The sequence below is a fragment of the Fusarium subglutinans genome, assembly GCF_013396075.1.
Source record: "Fusarium subglutinans strain NRRL 66333 chromosome Unknown NRRL66333_c0000040, whole genome shotgun sequence".
NCBI lineage: Eukaryota > Fungi > Ascomycota > Sordariomycetes > Hypocreales > Nectriaceae > Fusarium > Fusarium subglutinans.
Window position 1 is genome coordinate 121,351 of NW_023502103.1, and position 24,142 is coordinate 145,492.

At 48.9% G+C, this 24,142-nt stretch overlaps 8 protein-coding genes across 8 annotated transcripts; 5 read left to right on the top strand and 3 right to left on the bottom strand.

Annotated features, from left to right (window-relative positions):
* Positions 1 to 3,151: 3,151 nt before the first annotated feature.
* Positions 3,152 to 7,194, bottom strand: FSUBG_4418 (oxidoreductase FAD-binding protein; the record flags this gene model as incomplete). Its single annotated transcript, XM_036682405.1, has 4 exons — positions 3,152 to 4,227; positions 4,276 to 5,036; positions 5,447 to 6,659; positions 6,708 to 7,194. The coding sequence occupies 4 exons, from the start codon at positions 7,192 to 7,194 to the stop codon at positions 3,152 to 3,154; spliced, it is 3,537 nt and encodes a 1,178-aa protein (XP_036540034.1).
* A 1,985-nt stretch (positions 7,195 to 9,179) lies between these two features.
* Positions 9,180 to 10,609, top strand: FSUBG_4419 (uncharacterized protein; the record flags this gene model as incomplete). The annotated part of the gene is made up of 2 exons (XM_036682406.1): positions 9,180 to 10,043; positions 10,094 to 10,609. The coding sequence occupies 2 exons, from the start codon at positions 9,180 to 9,182 to the stop codon at positions 10,607 to 10,609; spliced, it is 1,380 nt and encodes a 459-aa protein (XP_036540035.1).
* A 454-nt stretch (positions 10,610 to 11,063) lies between these two features.
* Positions 11,064 to 11,777, top strand: FSUBG_4420 (uncharacterized protein; the record flags this gene model as incomplete). The annotated part of the gene is made up of 1 exon (XM_036682408.1): positions 11,064 to 11,777. The coding sequence occupies one exon, from the start codon at positions 11,064 to 11,066 to the stop codon at positions 11,775 to 11,777; it is 714 nt and encodes a 237-aa protein (XP_036540036.1).
* Positions 11,778 to 12,123: 346 nt separating this feature from the next.
* FSUBG_4421 (uncharacterized protein) lies at positions 12,124 to 14,105 on the bottom strand (the record flags this gene model as incomplete). The annotated part of the gene is made up of 3 exons (XM_036682409.1): positions 12,124 to 12,486; positions 12,545 to 12,991; positions 13,065 to 14,105. The coding sequence occupies 3 exons, from the start codon at positions 14,103 to 14,105 to the stop codon at positions 12,124 to 12,126; spliced, it is 1,851 nt and encodes a 616-aa protein (XP_036540037.1).
* Positions 14,106 to 15,488: 1,383 nt separating this feature from the next.
* On the top strand, positions 15,489 to 16,720 carry FSUBG_4422 (lactoylglutathione lyase; the record flags this gene model as incomplete). The annotated part of the gene is made up of 5 exons (XM_036682410.1): positions 15,489 to 15,535; positions 15,595 to 15,623; positions 15,725 to 16,161; positions 16,213 to 16,495; positions 16,545 to 16,720. 5 exons carry the CDS (start codon positions 15,489 to 15,491, stop codon positions 16,718 to 16,720), a joined length of 972 nt encoding a protein of 323 aa, XP_036540038.1.
* A 1,043-nt stretch (positions 16,721 to 17,763) lies between these two features.
* FSUBG_4423 (phosphoglycerate dehydrogenase) lies at positions 17,764 to 19,473 on the top strand (the record flags this gene model as incomplete). The annotated part of the gene is made up of 1 exon (XM_036682411.1): positions 17,764 to 19,473. One exon carries the CDS (start codon positions 17,764 to 17,766, stop codon positions 19,471 to 19,473), a length of 1,710 nt encoding a protein of 569 aa, XP_036540039.1.
* Positions 19,474 to 20,547: 1,074 nt separating this feature from the next.
* Positions 20,548 to 22,425, top strand: FSUBG_4424 (uncharacterized protein; the record flags this gene model as incomplete). Its single annotated transcript, XM_036682412.1, has 4 exons — positions 20,548 to 20,817; positions 20,925 to 21,045; positions 21,092 to 21,761; positions 21,807 to 22,425. 4 exons carry the CDS (start codon positions 20,548 to 20,550, stop codon positions 22,423 to 22,425), a joined length of 1,680 nt encoding a protein of 559 aa, XP_036540040.1.
* A 228-nt stretch (positions 22,426 to 22,653) lies between these two features.
* FSUBG_4425 (carboxy-cis cis-muconate cyclase) lies at positions 22,654 to 23,845 on the bottom strand (the record flags this gene model as incomplete). The annotated part of the gene is made up of 3 exons (XM_036682413.1): positions 22,654 to 23,492; positions 23,540 to 23,648; positions 23,699 to 23,845. The coding sequence occupies 3 exons, from the start codon at positions 23,843 to 23,845 to the stop codon at positions 22,654 to 22,656; spliced, it is 1,095 nt and encodes a 364-aa protein (XP_036540041.1).
* Positions 23,846 to 24,142: the final 297 nt, after the last annotated feature.

The following is a 24,142-nucleotide window of genomic DNA, read 5'->3' on the forward strand; positions in this document are numbered from 1 at the left end:
GTGAACGAGTGAGTGTTCGTCTAGGCGGGAATAGAGAAGAAGATGAAAGAGGGAAGTTAAAGTAGAAGTAGAAGAAAGAAGGTTTTCCTTATTACGGCCCTTCTGCGAGAATTGGATTCAAATCTCCAGGCAGGGCAGGCAGGCATAGGCAAAAGATGGTGGGCAAGTGCTGGGCTGCGCATGCGCCGAGATCCATTGCCTTAGCAAGGGAAAATGTGGGACTACAGAGGGAATAGACTCCTGTGCTGAGCAATGTGGTAGGTCAGTTTCAGGCCTGCTAAAGAATCCAAAGCCACGCGAACACCCCACTCACCAATCTTGGACAGTTAACTCAACTAAACCCCCATGAGAGGTACTCCGTACTGAACGCACAAGCACCCACAAAATACGAAAGTCCAGGCCTTTGACGCACCATTCGCACGCCATCGACCTCAGCAGAGTGCAATAAAGCCACTGCTTTTATTGTGTTCCTTTTGTTTTGCTTTGGCTGTTGAAGATTTTACACCTGATGGCTCCTGGAATGGTTACCTAGTTCCCCCCACTGGCTCGTTCCCAATTCCCATCATCTGCAACACTGGAACTCCAATTATGTCACGATTCCCTTACCATCGAACTCTTTGAGGTTTTCTCTCTCCCTAATCTTCACCATGCTTGGCCTTGCTCGCTTCAAAGGAAGTCTTGATTACTCACTAAATCATTCCCGTTCCAACTCTTAGTGGCGGGGTATGACGACGGCGATCTGAGCCACTCCACCAAGCCGGCTCGAGGGAACGTGATACAGGGACAGAGGGACATGAACCTAAGCTCTACGGTAGCACCAATAGATTCCCTGTAAAGTTACATTGTCGGCCTTGGTCTGTCTTGAACCCGAAGCTCATCGAATTGGTCTCTGGAGCTGTGCTGCTGCTGGGGTTTTCAATACATAAATCAACATGGTTATCAACTCGGCGTACAGCTACAAATCATAAGTTTCCGCAAACTTCAGCATGCAGACCAAACTCAAAGCAAGATATCTCGGCTGGCCATGAAGATCTGCTCCTTTTACAACTGACGGAATTTGCCATTCTCAGAGATTGGCCTGTCTTCCAGTCTGATTTCATTGCTCTGCCACGAAGACGTCTTTGTAAGCACCATGCATCAATCAGAGTGCATACCGACGACAATCACTTTTTTCCAATCCCTGTTAGGAAATGCGGGGTGATTCTAGCTATCTTTGATTGTCAGAAACTCCTACGCTGAAGGTTTCTTGATTGACAAATTACATAAATGATTGGCATAACTGTGTGAACTTTAGTAAATTGAGCCGGCGGTGTCTTGAACTCGCCCCGATCAACATTGAGGATTATCCATTAAATCTCTCAAACAGCAACTCATTATAATTGTAGTCAAAGCTTTATTGCAGCAGTTGACTCCACGCTCATCCCTTGGACATATAACATGGATGTGCTTGGAACTACAAACGAGGTTTCTCCACCATTCTCTACGGCCTCTAATATTGACTCGTGATTCAAAAATGCACCGCTTCTCGGATTTAGCACAGCCAATTTGCATGCTGTGACTTTCAAGAGGCAATCAGATCATGGTCTCCTAAAAATATGCATAATTTACGTACATATCGTGCCCTTTGGCGGAGAAGTAGGAGAAACTCCTACGACATTAGCTACTAAAGTAGATAGTTCTTCTCTATTTGATTGACATCGAACCACCAGTCAGCCTCATTGACAATAAATGATAGAAGCAGTAAAATCAAATTTGACTTCTTATGCCTTCAGCCAAGTTCTAACTTACACTCGATCTTTTTGAAACCCACAGCTGAACGAACTGTCGAAAGTCACGGGCAATAATATTCTACACCGAGAACTCATATTAACACCAGGTATTTTCTCTTTTAGCCAGACGGTTACAGACAACAGCTCGCCTCGTTGCTAGTCAGACGCCGAGAAAACTCGCATGTCTCTGAGCTACTTAGCGGACCAATTGATACTTTGGAGGGAGTTGAAAGAGGCCCACTGCCCCCGGCTTGAAGCTGTTTCTGCCACGATAGTGCTGCCTTTAGCCTGTCCGTTTTAGGTGAGAGATGCATTTCCTGCGCCGACAGCGGACCAGCTTGCAAATCCTCGGAAACTCGGTGTCATCATCGTCAATTTTTTATCCGAGAAAATAGATGTATCTCGCTATTCTTTTTGGGAAAACCCCATTCATCTGGACATAGTCGAGACATGGGGCATTGACTTGGAGCCTGTTGTTTCTGGGAGAATATGACTTCGGGACCTTCAAAAAGAGGAGATCCACAGGCTTGGGTGTTGATAATTGGGGCAATTTATAGTAGAAGTTTTCAATTTCAGGATCACTTGGTTTGTGGCGGCTTTTCCAAGGGCTATGAGAACCCTCGTGGTTACAGTATGCGAGAAGAGTTGAAATACACCGTGACAACATATTACAACCTGAGTTTTCTCATACATAAGAGGCTGTAGAGTTCTGCACTTGGGAACATTCTCACAATGTTATGGGTTTGATCAATCCACTACAAGCTTTGGCCTTAGTTCATGCCCAAGTTGACGAGATGAACAAGGGATATGTCTCTTTCGGACCCCGAGACCTCCACCACTGTTTACCAGATCAAGGAAAAGCCAAATATTCCACTTGAGCTTAATAATATTGGATTTACAAGTCTCTCCGCCATAGACAAATAATGCGGTTCCGCACTCCCGATTCCCGAACATGTTTGCGGGGAAACGAGTTCATTAGATCAGATGACTACGGAAGTAGCCTTTGCCAATTTATTCTCGATTCAGGAGATTCTCGTAAGACAGCCCAGTTTCGCTTTCATTTGATGATGTGGCATACGCGGCGTTGATCTGCTTTGCTAGGTCTATGCTCTCAATGAGAGGCTGATGGAGATCAAATCCAATTCAAGAAGCTCAGCTCTTCTCCTCAACCCCAGACTTGACTAACTCGGCAGTGGAACGCTCCCCGCAACAAGAGGCAAGCTTCAGGGAACATGGGGTTTGACCTTACGGTACTTCTTCTACAGTCCTTTGCACCGCCGTAGGCTAACATGAACCTCCGGCGGGCCGAGGTGTGAGACATGTGCCCAAGGAAACAAATGAGCCGGAACCAGGAAAGTACTTCAATTTGTATGCCACTATCCTCAATATCCAAAGTCCTCCCAGACAACCTTCTCTCCCAGCAACCAGCCTTCCAGAGCAGCTAGCAGGGCTGGCGCTGTGCACAGAAAGAAACGAGCGCTTTGGCCCTTGAACCTCTCGACATCATCAGCGCCTATTCGCCGTTTTACTACCCGTGTCCCAGCCCGCTCAGCCTCCTCTAACAAGTCCACCTTGTCCAGCTGACCAGTGACGAAGAGCGTAGTCACATTTGACAGCCCTGGAATTCTTGAGAACGTGTCACTCGCGAGTGGTAAGTCCTCGTAGCGTAGAGTCCAGAGCAGCGCAAATGGAGCTTTGTGTTGAAGTACAGCTGGTGCCTGTGCGAGGACAGGCGTAATTCCTACACCAGCTGCGATAAAGACAGATTGCGGGCCTTCCGGTTCCAAAGGGATGCGGAAACCCTCTTCGCCGCCAAAGCCAATCACTGGTATCTCCAAAGGCACACGAGGGTTGTGCTTTCTCAGGAAGTTCGTTACCGGACCATGTTTCCTCGTTGTGATTTGTACCTCTTTATTGTTTTCTGGTGGGCTTGACACAGTAAACGTTCGGACATAGTCATCGTTAATGCTTTGAGGATCGTGATCAGCCATATGACTGTAGCCACTCGAGACTTCTTGCTCAAAGTCCAGGGTGATATACTGTCCTGCGTGCCATGCATTGATAGGTTTTGCTGAAGATAGCTCAAAGGTGTATCGGTCGATGGATGGCGCAAGAACTTCACGCTTAGTCAAGCTTGCCGTGATACCATTTGATGAGGCCTCGACAATATGCGCATCGTGTTCTGAGAGCAAGTGACGGACAGGAGGGTTGTAAGGCGAGTATTCGCCCAGTGCACCTCGGAAAGGCAGTCCCGACTTGACGAACTTTGCAGCAGTAACTGAGATCTTGACCGCAAGTTTTGTTCTTGCAAGATAAGAAGAAGCCTCATCACCAACAAGTGTTGATGCGCTGCCTGTGGCGTAAAGAACGTTGGCTGTTTTATAATCCGGAATAGCGATGCCAACCAGTGGATTCACTCTGAAGTTTCCGAGTGTCTGATATAGTCTATTGCCCGAGACTGATACTTCATTAGCTTTGTTCATGAACAGGGGGATGTAAAACTCACACTCTGGATATATCAGGTCCAGCCCATCCTCTTCATTTTTGATAATCCTCATGAATCCAGGACTTCCTCCACGATGATTTGTGTCCATTGTGACCCCATTTGTGCTCGACAAGAAGAACATGTCTGCCCCTGCAATCAGTTCTAGGGCCTCCTGTGACAAGGGCAGCTTGTCCGAAACAAGCTCTGGTGCCATCTCATTAGGCACAATATCCTTTTTGTTGAGATATTTCGGACAGTTACCCAGACTCTCAGTCACAGCCATGGCCATCTGTACTGCTTTGCCTTCCTCTACTGTGGCACCAGCAATCATGTTTCCTACTAGCTTCACGCGATCTCTGGTCTCCAAGTCGATGGATAATCCTGACATTCCCTTTCCTTCGCCTCCATTCGGCCTGTTAATGGTACCTTCTTTCACCCCGTCATCGTCAATCCCGTCCCATAGAGCTCTAAAAACAGGATCATGGCGAGTATCAACCGAGCTGTTGAACGCGAGTACGCCTTCAGCTACTGGTCTTGCAAAGCCCCGGTCTCCACCCCATACTGTAGTCCATGGGCGACCCTCGCTATCTAGCGTTCCGAGGGCTACCAAGGGCGACTGCATCACTCGCATGCCATACTGGGGTGCTAAACCTGGAAATGTTGGGTTTCTTCTTGTAGGGACTTTGAGTTGCTTTTGCACGGCTAGTTCGCCATCGTGCCATTCTGATGTCGCCGAGGGCATGTTGTTATTGACAAAGGATCCGTATAATTGTAGTAAATGACTTGAAAATGCGTATTGTAAGCTCAGCGCAAGACTGTGAAAGAGAATGTTCAGAAGAAATAGTTTCGTCATGCCACCTTAAAACTTTCTGACTTAACGTTAGTCATTTCTCTGTCATCGGTGTATGTCAGCAACCAAGATTGACTTCATGTTATCGACAAGTCATCAGCCACAGACTTTTCTCTCTTAAGGGCGTAGTTGACCACACTGCAGGATTGCTCGCGACATTAGCACGAATAATAAGTAATCAGAACGCCTAAGTCAGCATGGCAACGCCACTCCCTGCAACATGTCAAATATGGTCATCTTTCACTTCTATTCAGGATTCTTATGCAAAAAGTCCACCTGTGAACATGATATTATTGATTCGTGATTCATTAATAATCCAACATATTTGATATAATCATTTACCAACCACCTGGTCTTTGAGATTCAACGTCATAGTTATACGGAGGAGCCCTTTCGGGTCTCGCAGATGCTGCGCGAGGTGGCATTGGGTTCGTCAAGTTCCTTTGCGGAGGTCCCCGGAAAGGCATCGGCCCTGTAGCACTTCGTACTGGGGGATTGAAGGGCCGCTGCATTGCGGCTCCGCCCTGATGTGAGTTCACAGATGATGCTGTGCTCATGTGACCTCCAGGATTGTAAGCTTGGTACTGGGGTGCCTGAGCCGAAGGATATGTTCCCATGGGCTGCGAAAAGGTATCCATAGGGCGAGCGCTGGGAGCGCGAGTCGGGGGAGGGAAGAAAGGCGCCATGTCAGAGTTTATTGGACCAGGACTCTCTGTAAATCGCCCAGGAAGAGTTGTCATTGAATCCATCGCCATTTGATTTGGAGGATAAGGCCCAAAATTTTCATGCCTGTCAGTGATAGATCGGGGTTGAGTCTGTCCCTGGTAGTTAATGGGAGGCACATCAGGCACGGGGGATGCAATGCGTCCATATCCACCTCCAGATCTATAAGTGGCTCGGGATGCGTAGCTCGCGATAGAGGCCGTAGTGCCCTGTCTAGATGGCAAAGTTCGTTCTAAAGCTGGGGGTGTGTTCTCCATGCCACCTGGCGTACCGGGGCGTGAAGTGTAAGGCGGCAGTGTCATCATGGTGTCGTTACGATTGAGCATTGGCGGGTGGTCCATCTTGGTGACTGGGCCGACGTTTGGCAAAGTTGGTAGGGTGGCAGCTCGGTCAAGGTGAGGCTTCTCTCCATTCTTCTTGGCCGCCTTGATTTCAGCCTTGAAGCGGCTGGCCTCCTCCCTAGCTAGAGCTTTGTTGACGGTCTTTGTGACAATTTTCATCAATGCTTTGGTGACCTTTCGCTCGCAGTATCCAGAAAGACCACCGTCGGCCGCAGGAATCCAATGGTACAGAAAGAATAACCAAAACAGAACGGCAGCGAGAAGGAAAAGCGCAGAAAATACCCAGATAATTAGAGTAAAACACATTCCTGAAAGAATAAGTGCCTGTTGATAATCTTCTTCGGCAAGGATCTTGATCTTCTCGAAGAATCCAGTAATGGAGTCGCCCACATTGTCTGCTGTAGGCGTCAATTGCGCCTCATACACTGACTTGAGTGTGAAAGCATTGAGGACCTGACGAGGACCTGAGCAGATGATGACTCGGATCCAGGCTATAGAAATTAGTAAAGAGTGACTGACAAGTTGGCGTGTAAGCTTACCTTGAAAGTTGAAATATGTGAAAAGGGCAATGTATTGTGCGCCTTCTTTACTTTTTGTGAGTTCAGCAAAGACTAGGAATCTTTTCCAACCTTGCGAACCAAGTCGAATTGATTCCCATCGAACAGCTAAGCTGTCAAGATAGGATTCCGCAACATTGCCTCGTCTGATAACCCGAAAGGCGCGGAAACCCTCGTAAGCCAGGTTGATGAATGAGAGAATAATGCAAATAGAGAAGATCCATTTCGTAACGTCGAAAGAGATGGCAGGATCGATCTTTGAAGACCAACGATCGAACACGAGTAGGTTGACGGCAGTAAAACTGTCAACAACATAGACAGCAACTGAAACGAGAAGCATAAGCCACAGGTAGATATAAGCGAATATAGTTCCGCATCCACGGCTTTTAAAGTCGCGAAGATTGATATATTCCCATTTCTGGTCAGCAATCCCCACAACCTGCTTCTTTCGGTTTCCGCAGCAAGCCATGATGAGAACTGTGAGAGTCTTGAGAAGCTATTTCGAAAACAGAGGTCGTCGATGGGTATAAAGGCTGTCGAGTGACGGATTATCGGGTTCCTTCGCCAGCGAAGACCGAATACACCGCTGTCACAAATGAAACAGAAGCAAGAACGTCGAAAAATAAACTCAAAATAAGCGATCGTGATAATTTCGTGCTGCAACCGGTGCGCGATAAGTGAGGGTTTAGTGTAAAGTTGAACACATGGCTGTCGTTGATAATGTTGTATATACTTTCGATTAGATAGATAGGTTTTGTTGTTCAACAAGCGAAATATTCAAGAAGGTATCTTTAAGGGATGAGTGAAATTGGTAGAGGTTCAATAAACGTAGAGAACAATAGCCATATGAGGACGGCTGTTCTCGGTGGTTGAATGACGATATATTGTTTGAGATTCGAGACAATGGAATGAAAGATTGACGCAACCGACACAAAAGAGATTGTACTGAAGCCAAGAAAAGAGCCGTCAAAGCTGTGGCAAGAACAATTACTGTACAATACAATAGCAGTAGGAGGCTGGAAGATGAATGAAAGAGAGTCTGGAACAATGAGACACGGCGGAAATGGGAAGGATGTTTCAAATGAGAGGGAAGTGCCGCCCCGGGCTAATAAGGTAGCAGTTAAATCGCATTATTATCCAGCATTGACTTGACTTCAAACAGGAAGGAGCGGAGATCAACGTCTACAGCAAGTGTAACGCTACGAGAACCCTGGTCTTTAGTGGCGCCATTACCTGCAGGTACCAAACGCCAAACGTTGAGCATTATCTTGAGGGTTCATCGAGACCAATGATTGGCTGTGGGGATGCTGCGGCGAGGAAGAAGGCCACTATCAACAAGAACTCAGTGGTTATGAGCCTATTGCCTCTGTCTCTGTCGGGCCTTGGATGGGGAAGACTGGGCATTGCCGCTGGTGTTCGCTCATCTCTCTTGTTTCAGTGGCTGGTTTTCTTTACCTATCCTCCAACCGCCAACTGGAATTTTGACTGCCCAAGAAGACGGCGCGACCAATCCCATCCCGCCAGACACTAACAGCGAATTAGCCGCCATGCTCAGCGGTAATAATTCTGGATAACAACAAAGCTGTGTAACCAGAACAGACAAGAACAAGAACAGCACATTATCATCAAATGAAACCTGGATCGGTGCTCCCGAATTATCGAGTTTCAGCGTGGTTGCATCGCAACAAATCCCCCAATTCTCTCGGGTCCCTCGAATGGGTGAAACATGCTAATAGTGGTCGGGTTGCCTCCCCCGCGTCAATCCATGTCATAAGCACTGAGACAGTTGCACACAAAGTCCAGAGCTAACTTGGTGGCAATCTTGGGTCTTCGGCATTTTGGAAACCCGCTTGTAAATCTTCATTTCCGAGGAACACCATAAACTCACAATCACTCACTGGCGTCGCATGAGTTGACGAGACGAGGTGCCTCATATGATCAAAGAACTACTGCAGCTTGCCTCGGTTGCTTCCACCGCGACCACAATGACAATTACTGATTGCCGGCTGCTGGCTGCCTCAAATATCGAGAAATAACGCAATCGACGGCAGTTGGCCATTGTGAGCTGAGTATTCACCTATGACGTTACAAACTTTCACTCCCACCTTTTCTTTGTTCGAAACAACTCTAAGAGGGTCGTGCGAGCAACGAATGGTCCTATACATGAGACTATGTGCTACTCCCGGCTACTCACATGAGTTAATAAGTGACAAAATCAGGCGTCTCTTTGTTTGGATAGCGCAAATAGCCTCGCATTCACTCAGAACAAAGAAATGAGGCATTCATTGGCTTCATCCAACATGTGGCGGAGCTGGGTTCTTTGTTGTCTGTCCGTTCCAGAAACGGCGGCAGAGGTCATGACAAGAGAAACATTTTCTCTCAGGAATATCTTGAGCCCCTCAACTACTACATCTTTCTCTTGCCTCGAGTGAACACGCCGTCTCTGCCATCATCATGACTTGCGAATACTCGTCGAATCCTGATATTAGGATGTTCGGTAGTCCCAGCACAAAGGTTGAGAAACCAACATTTGAGCTCGTCGAGAAGGTCCAGAAGAACGTCTGGATCGTCACGAGAAAAGGGGACCCGCGGCGAGAGAAGTATCTCGCCAGTCCTAGCAGCCCTTTCGGAGTGAAGCCTAATGGTACTGTCGATGTCACGAAGGCACATCGAGAGGCTGAAGCTCTCAACACACTTCTTTCGACGCATAATCAAGCCTACACTATCCGCCAGATCCTCAATCACGAAAACCTCATTTCCATCGTTGGTGTCATAGAAAATTGGCCTTTCAACAGGTCACAAACCTCTGACATTGTCCCGGAAAACAATGTCCAGATGCTTGTCTGGGACTTTGGTGATGCTGGTAACCTCAGCGCTCTGTTCCGCCATTATCCCTGCAAAAGTCCTGAGTTCTATCTACCGGAATCTCTCTGCTGGCACGTTCTTCGTTCTCTGGTTCGCGCAGTGACTTATCTCCATGACGGTAAACGACTTATTTACCGACCAGAGCAACTTGGTCGTCACATGGTCAGGGAATGGGTTTCTGTCAACACCGATTGGTTCCCAATTCTGCATCGTTGCATCGAGCCTATGAATGTCTGGCTTCAGCATCCTCGAGGCAATGAGACCTATGGCCAATGCAAATTAGGCGATTTTAGCAACGCAGCTGTCACATGTCACATTGTGGATGATCAATTCAATCCTGACACTATTCACTCAGATTCGAATGGGATGGCCTTAGCTACAAAGGCGGGGATGTGGCGACTAGAGGATACTCGATCCGACTATCGTGTCTCCCCAGCGTCGATTCCGAACGAGGTTGGTACCCAATGCTGATCAATAACTTACCACTAACTCACATGTTATAGGGAGATCGACCCTATACCCTCGGAGATGAGATGTGGTCTATTGGTGCGACGGTTTTCACCATGATGACTGGGCAGGCTCCAACTTACTACTGTGAGGAATGCGGTTGTTCACATGTCGCTTTCTGCGAAGACGGTGGCTGTCTGGAGCAAGAGGCCACTGCAAAAGGATGTGACTGCGTTCTTGGTGGTTGTGAGCATATAGGTCAGACGGAGTGTAAGGAAGAGGTCTCGGGATGGCCCGATTGTCCAGCTTGGCATAATTGCTCCGAGTTCACCATCAACATTCATTCGTACCTTGCACGAGCTCGTTACACCAAACCATTGCGCGCCATGATCATGGTAATGCTGGGTTACAATCCTGCACAGAGAGATGAGCCTTGGGTTCGAATGGCAGAGGTTGCGCAGATGGTGGAGCTCGCATATGGACAGTGGAAGCAAGAGACAGAGGAGGGGAGACTCTACGTGGATGTTGAGGATGACCTGCTTCAGAGAGCGAGTGTCAGTAAGCAGAAATAAGTGTAGCAGGCTCTCATCGCAATATTTTATTTGTTATCACTCGTACTCTTAGAAACCCGGATAATCTCTTTGGGTGCCTCACAATAATCATGCTCTTCTTTGTCATGGACCTCAAATTAAAGACCAGCAATCAAAGAGCCAATGATCTTACACGACTGCATGTCAATTTTCAGAGCCAATAAGATAAACCCAGTCACAAGCACTTCGGGCCCCGCCATCAACAAGGCTTGAACAAGTTGAACCTGGCCTGGACCTGCGTCGTTTCCCCATTCCACCTTAACACGCATCAAGGCTTGACTCTTCTTTTCTTCCAAGCAACGAACGGGTCTTTTTCTCGTTCTTTTATAATAATCTGACTCTGTCTCCATATCCTATCGAAGAATCACGTCAATTTCTGCACTCGGAAAAGTCCGCAGAGGCTATCAACTTATCAATCGCCAATCGTTCAATCACGATGTCCATCTCCCACCCAACGCCTCCTCTTCTCCTCACAAAGCGCCTTACGGCGTTCCTCAACGCGAACCGAACTTCCCAGCTTCCCACGCTTCTTCTCACAAGCCCCCACGGCAAGCTTCTCGCACACGCAAGCCCTCATCCTGTAGCCGCTCTTCGAACACATGCTACCGTTGCCGCATCCCTCCTCGCCATACACTCCACCTCGGCCCCTGCCCTCGCTGCGTCTCTACCCGGCTCTCGCACACCCGATCCGATCGGAAGCTCGCCACCTGAAGAGGATGACCTTGAGGATGATACAGATCGATTATCACAAAGCCAGCAGCTCGACTCACATAAGTCTGGCAAGGGACGTGGCATCAAGCCTGCTACTGTCACGGTTCAACTCACGAGCGGGACTGTCGTGATCCGTAGGCTAAAGTGCGGTCTTCTCTTCGTCTGCGTCGGACCCGCCAACCCAGATGCCACAGAGCATGGTGTGCCCAATGTGCATGATCTCCATGTTCCCACTGGCGAGTCCTCTCATGTTGGCAGTCCAGATGGAGCAGACAGTATTCTGAGCACTGGTGGACAGACAACAGCTAGTCTCGAGAGCAACGCAGGCTCTGCCGCTGCAGTAACTGCACTTCGCCGTCATGCCACTGAGCTAGCTCGTTGGCTTGACGATAAACTTGGCACGCTCACTGTTCCAGAGGAGGGAGTTGGCGTGGAGTAATGGCATCATATTTGGTACAAGCGAATTGGCATAGATGGCGTTGGGATTTGTTATGATGGATAATTAAGGAGTGATCTGAGAAAGGCTTCTTCTTAGGCGTTAGGGCCTGTCTATTACAGAGACGGCATTTATATAATCAGAGACATTGATGATACGTAATATTTTCGCTCGAGATGAGGGTATTAGAAATAAAACTCGCTTCCAGAGATTTGATGTTTGAAGACCCCATACCAATCCATTCCCAAATAACGCCATAGCTCATAACGCCTCCATATGCTTTTCGTTCCATGGTGCAAAGACTCGATTCCTTCGAGGCACTCCAATATTCCCAACAGAAAGAAATAGGCTACTCTATACTCATACGCATGATCCCGTCGTGAGTATCAATCATTCCTTGGAAACCAACTCGGCCTTTGCTGTTAAGCCGTCCTGCCGCAGAGCTACTACCGGATAGGTTTCCTGGCGTGCTGCCGGCTTCGCTTGGTGCACTACTACCGGCCTTATCGCCGCCGTTACTACCGGGACGAGAACCCCACGACATACCGTCTCGTTGGAGTGGACTCTGCATGACGGGTGAATTGTGAACGCTCATCCCAGGGCTGACAGCTCGACGTTTGAAGCTAACAGGATCAAAATCATCGTCCCGGCGACGTTTACTGTTAATCCTTCGAGTTATTTCTGCAGCAGTTGGTGGTTGAGTGCCACCATTCTGCAGGGCCCAAGACATCAGTTTGTTGTTTCTTTTGGCCAGACAAGGGTGCACTTACAGTAGCTCCACCAACTGACGGTGAGTCCATCGCCACGTCTTCGCTGATACCCGAGGATGAGCCTCGAGGGAGAAAGGCGGCAGGAGGCGGTGTGGTTCTGGCGCCGCCGGTGCTGCTAGACTCAGAAAAGGTGTCCCAAAACGTCTTACCTTTGGAGTTCTTGATAGCATGTTGCTTAAAACTGCTAGAGAGACCCATGGATATGTCGCCCATGATATCATCCTCGGGTACGTCGTTCAGGCCTTCTTGCTGTGTCAAGTTGGGCGAAGAGGGCGCTGTTGTTGATTGAGTTGATTCCAAGTTCGATTGTGGGATCCTGGGCTCAAGCTCCATATCGCAATCACGAACCTGTTTAACGACTTCGGCCTCTCGACGAAACTCAGACTCAGCGGGGGTGCTTTCTTCCATGAGCGCAGCACGAATGCGTGCGAATCCTTTTGTCTTGGGCTGCACAGTATTAGTTGCACGCTCGTATTAAAGCATATAAGTGACTTGCCAAAAGATTTCCCCGTCTTGTTACTACCCTCCGAATGACATTGCGCTGCCCATCTCCAAGCCCATCCACGTCGCCCATCGCTCGTGTCTCATCGGAATCTGCACCAGAAATATGCAATTGATTAGCCTGCCAACTGATGCTCTCGCGACGAGCTCGAGAAGAATTAGTTGGTGGTGACTTGGATAGAGATGCACCACTGAATCCCAGTCCCAAGGGCCCACGAGCCTTCTTCTTGGCTTGTTTGCGGGGTCTTTGTCGCTGTTGGAAACTCATGAGGCTGCTCATTGCAGGGGATCCAAAGGTCCCACCAGACCCTTGGGGACCGAGAATTGAACCAATCTTACGGACTTGCGGAGTTGTTACGTAGGTCTCGTCCATATCCTCGTCCATCAGCTCATCGTCATCAGAAGTACTTGACGAATCAGAGCCAATCGCCTGGCTCCCAAGCGAGCTGCTGATGTGCATCTTTTCCTGATTGCCCATGACGGACCACAAAGACGTCGATGTTTGTTCTGGGCCTGCATAATGACTTCTTCGGCTCGGTATGTTCATTGCCCGGCCACCAGCGGTGGGCGATGAGTCGGGAGAAGACTGTTCGGCGAGAGTCGAGTGGTGTAGACTGGTAGCAGCGCGAGAGAAGTCGAGACCACGGGAGCGACGAGGAAGTATATTGGTAGGAGATGCGTATATTTGGGAGTGGTCCAGTTTAGGTGATAAAGGTGCGGGTTTGACGTATGAGTTCGCGGCTGGTGGAGTAAATTCTCGAGGAGGCATCTGTATGGAAAAGCCACGGTTGGAGAAGTTGGGGCGTCGGGGCGTCACTGGCTGAGGAGTCGGGATACTAGTGTCGTCTTTTGAGGTCCGTCGAGATGCCTCGACGATGCGTGGTGAGGGAGAGAGGAGAGAGGGGGTTCCTCCCCCATCGGACATGGACCGCGTTTTCGTCAATGGCGACCGAGCCTGGATTTCCTGTGATCTAGTAACTTCCTGATATCCAACAGCCTTTAAATCGTCCATGATGGCCGAGTCCTCATATTCGCCCGCAGTATTTCGGAATCGGTCCATGATGGCTAAATTGTTGCTTTTGCAGACGGTTGCGGTTTCGAGTTGGCGGTCACTATTGCTAGCCTTGAACGTAGCTTTGAACAAGGGGCAATAGCTGAGATAAGGATAAAAATATCATGGCATTACATGCTGTGATGTGGCGAGGGTTGAGGAAAGAAACCGTAAGGAAGGGCGTAAAGTTAAAGAACGCGAGGTATTGCGATGAGTGGGCGGCTACTATAATACTGACGGCAGCGAGGTGAGTAAATAGAAATCTTTTAGGTTTGGCCGCCCAGGGCCGCTAAATTAGTTCCACAGGCTGTTGGCGGCCGAGAACCCCGCAAGGCACCTCAGCGTCAGCAGTGAAACATTGAATTGCCCATTGACATGGATACGATTATAATCCTTGGTTTTCTTGTTTCCACGGGCATGGCTGTGCTGTAACGAAACCAGTCCACAAGGCATGGTATTTATACAGTCTGGCTTCGAGTATGTACAGTTTACTTTGAGTTTATGCGGCAAGGTACGAGTCTGCAGCACTCACTACGTGCGTACGGCAGTTGGCCTACCTAGGTTGACCCACGACATATTCGTTGAAGGTGCATAGTGTATTTTGTACAGTTCATAAAATTGGAGGCCTGTGTCGTCAACAAATGAGGATAGTTCGTGTAGGATCAGCATTGTCATTTGGGTCACCTAGCCAGGGCCTGACAAAGTATCAACTGGCTTGTATATTGTGCAATAATGTTATATAACCAATTGTTGAAATGGAAACCTGCGTCATACCAACCACAATGAGAGAGGGGTCGAATTGCGATCTTACGACAATAGCCAGTGGACCTTGGTTATGAAACAATGCACTTTCGTGGCATCAGGGCAAGTAGATACTCACCCAATAAAGGCATTCTTATCCTGGAGCGGACCTATAACAGATACTTATGTTGGTAATTTATTCAGTTCCGAATGCATGCATTGTAGTTCCGAGCACAGCCAGAAGGAATACCTTTTAGCTACCCTGCACAAGAGTGTGTTAATTAGTTTTGAACTTGTGGTGTCTCTTTCATGATCTATAACTACAAGAGAACCGACAGACATCCTTTGGTATACTTGAATACCAAGTAATTGTAAATGACTGAGTAGTGAGTGCTACTGAAATAGTGATATCGCTGTTTCCTTTGACGTCAGAGCAGAAGTGGGGTTAATTACCTCAACGATCCAATGTTTCGGCTATCATGATAAATTCCAATAACTTCTCACAGATTCAATTCATACTGCACAAAAAGCTCAATGAACTTTGCAAGAGCCGCACAGCGCATCAGGTCCATTCAAAACTTTCTCACTAGACAGACAGTTCCCCGTATTCCTGTACCTGCTATCGCTGCTGGACAATCCAGATTAGTCACCATGGCTTCAACTACAGATACCAAGAACTACAAGTTCAACCACTCAATGTAAGTGCAGATATTCATACATCTTCGGTACGAAAGTAGTTGCTAACTCGGTACAAAAGGATCCGAGTCAAGGACCCCAAGGCTTCCGGTATGTCAGACACCTTGATGTCCACAGCCCTGATTATCAAGCCTCGTCTTAAGCTTAAATTCAACAAACTCACTACTTGTGCGAATATTGACTCAATGCAGCTAAATTCTATGAGTTTCTTGGCATGAGCCTTGTGAAGAAGCTTGAGTTCCCTGAGAGTAAATTCGACCTCTACTTCTTCGGCTATGACTCTCCTAATGCCCTATCACACAACAAGAGCACTTTTGACAGACAAGGACTTATCGAGTTGACTCACAACTACGGCACTGAGGATGATCCTGAGTACAAGGTGAACAATGGTAACCAAGAGCCTAACCGTGGGTTTGGCCACACCTGCATTGCTGTCGACAACATCCAGGCCGCCTGCAAGCGCATTGAGGATGCCGGTTACAAGTTCCAGAAAAAGCTGACAGATGGACGCATGCGGAACATCGCCTTTGTGCTTGACCCTGATGGCTACTGGGTGGAGGTCGTTGCCCGAAACGATTACAAGCAGACAGAAGATGTGAAGGAGACCGATGTGTCAACTTACACTATGGTTCGTTGAACATTCTTGCCGATCTTCTGGAATATGTAGCTAATGATCTAGAACCACACCATGATTCGTGTTAAGGATGCTGAGAAGTCCTTGAAGTACTACCAGGAGGTTCTCGGCATGTCTCGACTGCGCACCCTGGAGAACCCTGAGGCTGGCTTCAATCTCTACTTCCTCGGCTACCCCGGCGATCAGCCTTTCCCTGAAGGTCAAGATGAGAATACCATCACCCATCGTGAGGGTCTTCTCGAATTGACATGGAACTATGGCACTGAGAAGGACGAGAACTTCCACTATCATGATGGTAACAGCCAGCCTCAGGGATTTGGCCACATCTGTGGGTTACTATCTGTGTAAGAGGGCATACATGAAGCTGACAAACCCAGGCGTTTCGGTTGACAACATTGATGCGGCTTGCGAGCGATTCGAGGGTTTGAACGTGAGCTGGAAGAAGAGACTTACTGACGGTCGAATGAAGAACGTTGCCTTCTTGCTGGATCCTGATGGCTATTGGATTGAGCTTGTACAGAATGAGAAGTTCTCTGGTAAGGAGAACTTCTAGATGCACATATTTGCATATTCTATAACTACGGAGTCCTATATCTCAAAATTGAGAAATCAGACTTAGAAATGATCTCATTGAACAAGGCATCGAATCTGATCTATTCAACCACATAAGCAGGAAAACGAGGCCCATCAGCATCATAATGCAGAACGAACGATGCAAAATGTGAACGGCGTGGGGTAAGCAATTGATCTCCGGTCGTCTTTTCCCACGGTTTAAGGCTCTCACCGTACAAACAGTCATCTTGCACCTTGATAGTTACAGTACTATCCATTTCTGTTGGGGGCCAATTACTCAAAATCGCCTTTTAAACAGAGAACCGCTTCGATAATACTGATGCAAGGCATTCGTGCACATTGAGATCGTATCCCAGGTTGACCGGTGAGCCATGCTGCCGTGATTTCGCTCAGGATGCACCAGGTCAGCATGTCCAATGCCACTGGACTTCTATGCCCGGCAGACACGGGTCGTTTCCACTGGTGGCACTGATGCTTGTGTTATGTACCCCACGACGGGCCGTGGCTTGCAGTAGTTGAACATGGAGAAATGAGGGGTTGCAGCTTAGGCTGAGTCCGGGATACAGGTGCCACACCAAAGCTCAAGCTTCAAGCTCCACGGACATTGATGGTTACTCTCTTGGTGCCCCGCCATATCCTGTACCGTGCCGTAATACTCTGGCGGTAATCACAATACTTCACTCGCTGAACGAGCTTTCCGCGCGCGCAGATGAACCACCCCCGCGCCAGAGATCACTGCCTCCGTGGGGTGCTTGCATGGGAGGACAGACTTCTGCACTCAATCTGCCCGTCCTTATTAAGGACTTTTACTTTGAGAAACGGTGATCAAGGTTGACCTGGGCTCATTGGATTGGGTAGCCAAAAAGGTGGCGGTTATCTGTCTCATGGGAGGACAAAGACAAGAGGGGGACGTCATCTCGATCTTTTTACTTATACTAGGTCGTGTGCTCTCCCACTTAAACTTCAATTTTCTTAGGATGCACACCGTCTTTGCAAGTACTTCAGATTACTACTCAACTCACCATGTCCCCTTCTGCTACTTTTGACACACCTTCTGCTGGCCACTCAAACCGTCTTAAGATCCTCGTGCCTGAAAAAGTATCTCCAGATGGACTGGCTTTACTCACCCCTCAATTTGACGTTGACAACCGTAAAGGGTTAACGGCCCCTGAGCTTATCAGTTTGATCCCTAACTACCATGGCCTGATTATACGCTCCGAGACACAAGTCACGGCTGAAGTCGTCCAAGCTGGACGGAAGCTGAGGGTTGTTGCTCGGGCTGGTGTTGGAGTTGACAACATAGATGTCCCTGCCGCGAGCGCCCAAGGCGTCATTGTTGTGAACTCTCCTTCAGGCAACATCCTTGCAGCGGCAGAACACACTATTGCACTCCTCCTCTCAACAGCTCGTAATGTTGGCCAGGCAGACAGCAGTGTCAAGGCTGGCCGCTGGGAGCGAAGCAAGCTCGTGGGAGTTGAAGTTGGGCGTAAAACCCTCGGCATCATCGGATTGGGCAAGGTTGGAATGAATGTCGCTCGCATGGCCATAGGTCTTGGGATGACAGTTAAGGCGGTCGACCCCTATGCAAGCACCGACATGGCTCGTCAAACAGGTGTTGAGCTGGTTCCTGGGTTGGAGGACCTGCTTCCTGTAGTTGACTTTCTGACCATTCATACGCCTCTACTTGCTACAACGCTGGATTTAGTTGGCGAGGCAGAGTTTAAAAAGATGAAGAAGACTGCTCGTGTGCTCAATGTTGCACGCGGTGGTGTGTACAACGAGGAGGCTTTGATCAAAGCACTTGATGAGGGATGGATCGCAGGAGCGGGCATTGACGTCTGGTCTTCAGAGCCACTGGCCCCAGACTCAGCAGCAGCCCGGCTCAGTCAACACCCCAAGGTTGTGGCAACACCTCACTTGGGAGCCTCAACGGTTGAGGCACAAGAGAATGTCTCAATGGATGTCTGCAAGCAGGTCCTCGAGATTCTCCAAGGTGGACTTCCAACTAGCGCTGTCAATGCCCCTATCATCATGCCGGAAGAGTACCGTAAGCTGCAACCATCTGTGCAGCTTGTCGAAAAGATGGGCCGTCTCTATACGCAGCACTTTGTACGCAGCAAAGGAGGCATGATAGGGGGTCGTCGATTCGAGCTCATATATCACGGCGACCTGGCTGGCATGGCTAACACCAAGCCACTGTTTGCTGCTCTTGTCAAAGGTCTCGTGTCCACATTCAGCGATTCGCACATCAATATGGTTAACGCAGCACTCATTGCCAAAGAGAAAGGGATTGTGATTAGCGAGACTCGTTCTGGCGATTCGCCTTCGACTTATGCCAACCTGGTGACATTACGTTCATACCAGGCTGGTAGCAGTGGTAGTGAGCAGGTGATTGAAGGATATGCGAATGATGAACGAGTCTTCATCTCCAAGCTGGACAGGTTCAATGGCGTGTTTACACCGGAGGGAACCTTAATTATACTGCACAACTACGATGAGCCTGGCAAGATCGGAGGAGTCGGTATGGTCCTTGGGGGGCACGGGGTTAACATCAAGTTCATGCAAGTGGCCAGTCTGGATCCCGAAGCTGCTAAAGGAGCCGAGACCCCGCCTGACCCGAAAGGCAACGAGGCATTGATGATTCTTGGTGTTCTCGGGCCGGTGAGCGGTGAAGTTTTGGAGGACTTGAATAACTCCCCAGGAGTTCTTGACGTTGGACTGGTTAAGCTGTGATCATGGTGTTGGGTGGTCGAACAAAGTGAGGGTACCATTCAACATGCTCAGGGATGGTGTTGAGAGGGGATGTGTGTGTAGGTATTGACTGTGGCTAACTAAGGTCTCGGGCCGGGTGGTCCGGCTGATATACGAGATAAGTTAGGTGCCCCAGGCACCATCAACAGATGGCAACGCAATAACGACCACAGCTAGGTAGGAGTGCTGGCTTGGAAGTATTAAACAGAAAGACAAAATAAACCTTGTTATGATGAGACGATTATCACATGCCCTTTAGTAAGAGATTTCCAGCCCTAAGTTTGGGTGCTAAAAATGATTAAACTAAAAGTCTCCATACTGAATCTATTCTAAAGTTACACAGTTTTGGTTGATAGCCATAGAGACCCTCAGTTTTCTTGCCTCTCTGCCTCTCTCTGACAATGGACGAATTGATTGTCTTGATCATGACTTCATTCGGATTTTAGCTGGGAAACTAAGGGCATCGTAACGAACGGTTTTACCTAGCTAGCTTCTGCAACGTCAAGACTTTAGTGGATTTTGTCTACTGCATTCGGGATCTGGGCCTGGTCTAGTGGGTGCCTCCACCAATAAAATCATTCTCTTCTCCCTGGCACATGTCCCTGCGTCATCAGCTCGCGAGTTAGATGACCCGTATCCTCCAAGGATAAGGTAGCTAATTCCAAACCTTTCGTCCCACTTCTTTTGCCTCGTCGTTCTTGTTCTTCATCAAAGCTCGCCTTTGGTGCGAAAAGGTTGGATTTTGACTAGACGAAACGAGGCAAAAAGACTTCAATTGCCCGAATAGCCTCACGTTCTTATCGACAGCATCTCTTCAAGCTTCATCTTGACCCCGAGCTTCCCAGTCTGATCCACATTCCGGTCATTATCGTGTAAGCTTTGCCAAGATCGCTTGTGCCTATCCGTCGGAGATTGATTACCTTGGCCTGCCTTGAACGCGTTCAACTCAATCTGACAATCGACAATCGACATTCGCGGTCTTCCCGCCTCGCCTTACGGTGACGAGATAACTCATATATCCACACACTCGATATACGGTATACACATCCCGTCACAATGGCAAACGCTGCACGATACAATGTGGGCTCAATACGCCCGGCTGTCATTGGCATGGGCCGAGTCTTTGGTGCGAGCTTGACAGCCGTCTCTGCCTTTCCGGTTGACACCAAGGGCCACCATGACGCTGGCGAAGAGGGCGGCCCCAGCCTCTGGGTCCTCGCTGTTGCGTCAATGGTTCTGGTTCTTCTTGGTGGTGCTTTTGCTGGATTGACAATTGCGCAAGTTCCCCCCCCTCTTGGCGATGCGCGACGCATGCTGACCTCCTCAGTCTGATGGGACAAGATAGTATTTATCTCCAGGTTTTATCGGGCGATCCCGCGGAATCACAGTCTAAGAATGCGAAACGTGTCTTGAAATTGTTAAAACGAGGAAAGCATTGGGTTCTGGTCACACTGCTGCTATCCAACGTCATTGTCAACGAGTCACTTCCGGTTGTATTGGACCGAACTCTTGGAGGGGGTGTTGCTGCTGTCGTTGGCAGTACTGTCCTCATCGGTATGTGAGACATGGTAGCTCTGGTGGGCTTTGCTAATTGCAACAGTTATTTTTGGTGAAATTGTTCCACAGTCCATCTGTGTTCGATACGGTCTTCCTATCGGCGGATACATGTCTACCCCAGTTCTTCTTCTCATGTACCTCACCGCTCCCGTTTCTTGGCCTATTGCGAAGCTTCTCGACTGGATTCTGGGTGAGGATCATGGTACTTTGTATAAGAAGAGCGGACTCAAGACGCTAGTCACCCTCCACAAGTCTCTGGGTGAGATTTCCGAGCGTTTGAACCAGGATGAGGTCACAATTATTACAGCTGTTTTGGACTTGAAGGACAAGCCTGTTGCTGAAGTCATGACGCCCATCTCCGATGTTTATACGCTTGCCGAAGACCACATCCTCGACGAAAAGACCATGGATGATATTCTATCCTCTGGCTACTCGCGAATTCCTATCTATCGTTCTGGAAATCACTTGGACTTTGTCGGCATGCTTTTGGTCAAGACACTCATTACCTACGATCCTGAAGATAGAATTCCCGTCCGCGATGTGCCTCTCGGCGCAATTGTCGAAACTCGCCCTGAGACCAGCTGCCTGGACATCATCAACTTCTTCCAGGAGGGCAAATCGCACATGGTGCTGGTATCGGAATTTCCCGGCTCGGACCATGGCGCCCTAGGTGTTGTTACTCTTGAAGATGTGATTGAGGAATTGATTGGAGAGTAAGTAGATTAACTCGCATATGATGAGCATTTCTGACCGAACAGGGAAATTGTTGACGAATCCGATGTCTACGTCGATGTACACAAGGCTATCCGACGTCTTACTCCTGCACCCCGAGCCCGCCAAATTCACGCAACTGCTGCCGCTGCCGCTGCGATGGCCACTAAGAAGGCCCCAGGCGACTCTATTTTGGTCGACGTTCAAGAACACGCCGAGGAACACCCTCCCAATGTCGAGGCTGCTTCTTTCCACAGCAATTATGAAGGGGGATTTCACAATGCTGCCAAGACTGCTATTCACATGAAGCGACGGACCTCTGATGGTGGCATAGAAGGCACCCCAGTTGTTGTAAAGGCCAGTCTAGATGAAATGAGGTCTCAACTTCGTCTTGGACCTGCTAATCGAGCTGCGAACCCTCGCAGCAATACCCGCAGCCTCTTCAAGATCAAACAAGGTCTCGGTGCGAGCCATACGCCCCCCAACGATAGCTCAAGACCTGCCCAGCCGCGCGCTGCATCCCACATGGGTTTCACGAGTACTCACGGACAATCCCAGGCGCGGACTCAGGGGCATGAACGAACACCGCTATTAGCTGAGGATCACGACGAAGCTATTGACGACGATGAAGATGACCACGGCCGTAAAACAAATGGTCGGCATTAGAGGGTATATTTAGTGGTATGGATAATAGGGTTTGATGGAATTGTTTCTCAGGAGCGACAAATCTAAGCCAGGGGCCTTTACTGTTGGGCACACCAGGTAGATTCTAGTTAATGCACCTCTGCAGTATTGATGACAGCAGCCAAACATGGCAACTATAGTACTTTTTGACGTCAAATCTTGTCACATTGTAACTTTATTCTTCTTCTATTCATCCATACTGATGTGCTCTCAGTCATACCAGATGGCGTTCATGCCGAAACCAGGCTCTGGTGTTCTAACCCTTGCAACACGGGCGAGGTGCTCATCTTGCCAGCGGTAGATCTCCAGCCAACCTTCTTGATCATCCGTGATCGCTACCCACTCATCTGTCCAAGGGCAAGGTGCAACCGCATTACTGTGCCCACCACTCGTGGGTGTAGGATTCAGGCAGATTTGGCGCTCAATGGCGCCGGTATCCGAGAGCTTGAAGGCGGCCACATAACCTGTCAGGTCGAAGGAGTTGGCACGGGACGAGGCAAAGAGATACTTGCCCGACGACGAAAGCACACAGACATCAGCGCGGTACTGTGTCCACCTATCGGGGATACCTGGAGGGATCAGAGGGTAGTGCTTATGAGTGTAAACGGGCAGACGAGTTGCGGGATCGATGAGGTACTCGCAGATTCGGTTGCCCTTCTCCATAAGAGCATAGAGGTAGTTTCCAGTAGGATGCATGGCCACCCAGCGGGGGTGGTCTCGGGCATCAGGACAGTCGACAGAACCAACAAGCTCAAGAGAAGGGTCATCCTTGCTGAGACGGCGATGGGTCCAGATCTTGTTAGCACGGAGGTCGGCAGAATAAAGATACTCCTCCTCAGAATCAAAGACCATTCCGTGTATACCCGTATTAGGCTGGTAAGGGTAGTTTTGGACATTTTCCTTAAGAGCCTTTGTAGTGGAATCGGTGGTGAAGACAGCACCGTGGCCAGCGTGGTCGTAGAAAGGGTTGCAGTAGACGGCATAAGGAGGCTTGTTCGCTGCGAGAAGGAAGATGGCACGGGTGTTTGTGGTGGCAAGAGAAGCATTGGCTGTTGAGGTCAGTTTCCAGCATATAAACAGGTCAGAGGTGACTTACGATCGTGCTCCATTGGGTGAGAGACTTGGTGAGTTATCGAAGTTGGCGACTCGACGGCGAAGCTGGACCACTTCTTCATGGCAGCACCGTAAATAGCTTTGCGATCATGCTAGAGTGCAATGTGAGTTGACATCTTACAGAGGGAGAAGATGAGCTTACACTAAATGTCATCCATGAGATTGGCTCATCCTTAGGAATCTCGGTCTTTTTTACAAGCTTGAGTGTAAGAGCTTCATCATCGAAGGCAAAAGTGAAGATGGCACCTGGAGGAGTCCAGGTACCAACCATGAGATGGTGAACAGGCATTTTGGCTGCGATAGATGTTGCTCGGAGCTTTGAGATGAATGTAGGTCGCATATAAGCCGAAGCTAGAATCCACAGCAGAACCAAGCCAAACGATCAATGAAGCAGTCCTGAGATTATTGTTGGAGGAGAAAGCACATGTAGAAAAAAGATTGAGTCGCTATGATGGATGATGGGGAGAGACAGGCTTAAACATTTATCCTACAGGGCATAGTGGAGGACCCCGCGGAATTGAGCTATGATACAAGCTCAATAGTTACAGTTGGTTAGCAGTAGCCGTGGGTCTAGGTAAGTCCGGGG